Raw genomic sequence first — 3,693 nt, forward strand, 5'->3', positions numbered from 1 at the left:
CATTGTTATAGATTAAAATCCTGTGGCACTCAAAAAGTCCTGGCGATGTTAGAACATCCACAACTTAGTTTAGAGAAAGAAGATTTTTCCTATGAAAGAGCACTCTTTGGTGGGCAAAAACTAAAAGCAGCACTTTTTGGCAACTCTGAACTCTGGCTGCTTAGAATTTCTGAAAGTTAAGATTTAACTGGGCTTGGAATAATAGTTTTATAAAGCAGCTTGAACGTATGAGACTTTAACAGCTGGTGGAGAGGGTGTCCCCCCACCCCAAAATTTTTTTTAAAACAAAATCAAGATTTGAGGTTCATAAAGACCTTGTGAGTGTTACATTAGCACGTGAAGTCATTAGAATAATTCTCTATGTCCAAATTCACCAGATATTGAAAATTTTAGGAGAATTTAGGTACCTTACATAATATACAGGCCCTTTCTTCTTCTTTATGCAATGGTGATGTGTCAGAATATTTTTGATTCATCATTGGTTTGTATGTGTATATATATATATATATATATATATATACCGGGCATATGTATATCCATCCATATGTATAATATAGACTGTGGTATCAGTTATGAACACGAGGTGGCAATAGTGCTCTAATTGACTGCATAGAGCAATGACAACGACCGGGTAAGCGGCCTTGAAGAAGTAACATTAACCAACCAGATCTCGCCTAACTGCTGCCTGGCAACCAGCGACCAATAGGATTCCTGGTGTGTGAGCGCGGATAAACGGATTTGTTGTGTTTGCTGGAAGCTGTAGCCACATAGCATTCAGAATAACATTTGGTTTAAAGGTTTTATAAATTCACCTGGAATGAGTTTATCTCTAAGGTAAGGAGCTAACCTTTTGTCGCGAGATGTGGCTGTTACAGTTCAGTTGAAACCGGTGGTACGTCGAGATTTGTTCCCCAGTTGAAAAACGTACGCCTTCGCTTGTCTCGTCAAGATGATTTCGTCCTGCCAAATTGTACAATTATAGGCGTAGATGTTATTTTTTTTATCAGGATAAGACATTTATGAGGGAACGAGTCCCTTGTGTATAACTGTAAATTGAGTAATATTATCTAATTGTATCGTAATCTGAATTAGATTAGAATTAGTGATATTCACTAAACATGATGAATTTCACAGCTACAGCAATGACCAAATGATTAAGATATATATTTTTAGGGATTTTCTTGAAATAATATTGCTAAACACAACAGTTTACAAAGAAGCTGGCGGAGAAACGGTGGGGGACCCGAATGTACTAGTTTTTTGTTTTGTTTTGTTTTTTTCCATCTGTCAATAAACAATTTCCCCCAGACTTTTGGAGGTCCTCCCAATGTTTTTGGTAAATGTGGGTTGTTTTTGTTGTTGTTGTTGTTGTTCAGCAGAGGCTTTGGAGAATGAGGTTTACCTTATTGTTGACACATGACCTTAAACCTTAACCAAGTTTGACCTACAAAGCTTTAGATGTTCTTCTGGGTTATTTTGCTTTTGATTTTTTTTAGAACAAGGCATAAGGTAGATTTTTTTAAGATCCTTTAGCCTACCCTGTGTCATCAGAGAGACCCCAATAAACATTACAGAAAATGGTTTAGTTCTCATTGGATAACAAAGTGTATGGGTTAATGCATTAATAAGTCATGGCTGTGATACAGGTAGTGTCTGAGGTGAGACTGCATGTGTGTTTGTTTCAGCAGAACTGATCTTGCAGCTGAGACAACCAAGCGCAAGAAGAGGAGGGAGCTCACCGAGGACCAAAAGCATGAAATTAAAGAAGCTTTTGACTTATTTGACACGGATAAAGATAAGGAGATTGACTATCACGAGCTGAAGGTAAGAAAATGGGCCATAGTGGTGGTTGTTATGGTTACCTTATGGTTTTTGTGCCTGAAATAATGCCGTATATAAGTTATGCTTTTATAACCTCATCATTCCTATTTTTCTTTAACTGCTGTGAATGTGGAGCACCAGGTATTTATGTATTATTATGTAAGTAAAAGTAACTAAATACCATTTAATCACCTTTTGGAGAAACGCTAATGGGTTTTCCATGTCTGAAGGCACCCTGCTGAAATAAAGCTCCAGGGGAATTGGAGCTAACGTTCTACAGCAATAACATTTATTTGTTGTTTTAGTGCTAGTTACTAATTGTTCTAATCCTGAATTCAAACCAAAACAACATTTAAACATCTTGTCAGGTGGCGATGCGCGCTCTCGGTTTTGAAGTGAAGAAAGTGGATGTTCTGAAGATTCTGAAGGATTACGACAGAGAGGGAAGTGGGAAAATCACCTTTGAGGATTTCAGCGAAGTGGGTAAGGTGGTCATCGGCTCTGGTATTACCTCATAGCTTGAGGTGCTTCATTAGCTACTAAACCTTTTCCCTACCCCTCAACAGTTACGGATCGCATCTTGGAGCGAGATCCCAAAGAGGAGATCATGAAGGCTTTCAAGCTGTTTGACGATGACGAGTCAGGAAAGATCAGCCTGAGGAACCTGAGACGGGTTGCTCGAGAACTCGGGGAGAACATCAGCGACGAGGAGCTACGCAGCATGATCGACGAGTTTGACACAGACGGGGATGGAGAAAGTAAGACCGGAGTCTGAGATGAGAGCAACTCTGTCTCTCTTTTGTTGTGATTTTGTGTCTGATTAGAGCCGCAGATGCAACAATACCAACATCATCACTGCATCTTCTGGCACACACAGGCATTTTAATTATTTATATGATTGTTCCTAACATTGTTGCTTTCACTGTTAGACCAGATCCTGTCACGTCAGCAGGCATCTGCTGCCCTGGAACAAAATAGATTTACTAACGACAATGTGTAAACATGTTCAGTTAAAGTAACAAAAATCCACTGCTGCTTCGCTTTTTGTTTGTTTTCTTTCATTCTTGCGTCTAAGCTTTCCAGGTAAATCCAGTAGATCTGACCAGGTGTTTTTCCCTTCTTTTCAGTAAATCAGGAGGAGTTCCTCTCCATCATGACCAGAGACCCATGAAGAGGTTTCCCCATCTGTAAGTTGGACTCTTTGCCCATATTGGGAGGAGATATGGGCCTTGTTCTCTTGCTTCTGAGGTGGACTGGACTTTATCAGGAGCCTGGAGCTTTGTTCTGACTTGGTTTGATAAATAAAAGCACCAGATCGTGTCTGGACCAACATCTGCTCACACTGCTCAGTTCCTCTCGTAGACATGAAGTGTCAATATGATGCTGACCTGCTGGCATTTCTTTAAGAAGCGAGCTTTTATTCATGGAGTGTGTTTGTGTAGAAGACGAGTCTGAAGCTCCGTTAGGAACGTGTTAATGTGATGTAGTAAAACACAGAAGATCAGATCTGTTTCACTCGTATCCTATTTGACCTGTTGCAGTTATTAGTTAAATGTGGCATATTTATTTTTAAATTGTTTTGCCAACCCTACTCATTTGTCATTTCCCAAAGAGCCAGAGTCGTCAGACCCGGCACCATCATACTTTAATAAAGTACTTTCAAAGTTCAGCATCATGTTTGAATGGTTGTTTTGTGTTTGACATGTGCGGTGGCCACAGAAGAGGCAGGAGAGCTTCAGAGTTTCTAGTAAAACACGATAAATTTAGTGTTAAACATGAAATACACACCCCTCAGAAGGTTTGCTCCAGGCTTCAGGAAAGGATAACAGTTGTTGAACCTCAGAATCAGGATTGTGGCTTTTGTCCAGTTCA

The 3,693-nt window shown here is 39.7% G+C and overlaps 1 protein-coding gene across 2 annotated transcripts; it reads left to right on the forward strand.

The window, feature by feature from the left end:
• The first annotated feature begins 673 nt into the window (after nt 1-673).
• On the forward strand, nt 674-3,490 carry cetn3 (centrin 3). 2 transcript variants are annotated; one of them, XM_015973817.3, is made up of 5 exons: nt 674-834; nt 1,686-1,824; nt 2,190-2,304; nt 2,388-2,579; nt 2,949-3,490. In XM_015973817.3, the coding sequence occupies exons 1-5, from the start codon at nt 818-820 to the stop codon at nt 2,990-2,992; spliced, it is 507 nt and encodes a 168-aa protein (XP_015829303.1). In that variant the 5' UTR covers nt 674-817; the 3' UTR covers nt 2,993-3,490. The 2 variants fall into 2 exon arrangements, with proteins under 2 accessions (XP_015829303.1, XP_015829312.1); XM_015973826.3 differs by having other exon boundaries at nt 1,689-1,824.
• Nucleotides 3,491-3,693: the final 203 nt, after the last annotated feature.

The sequence above is a fragment of the Nothobranchius furzeri genome, chromosome 6, assembly GCF_043380555.1.
Source record: "Nothobranchius furzeri strain GRZ-AD chromosome 6, NfurGRZ-RIMD1, whole genome shotgun sequence".
Classification (NCBI taxonomy): domain Eukaryota; kingdom Metazoa; phylum Chordata; class Actinopteri; order Cyprinodontiformes; family Nothobranchiidae; genus Nothobranchius; species Nothobranchius furzeri.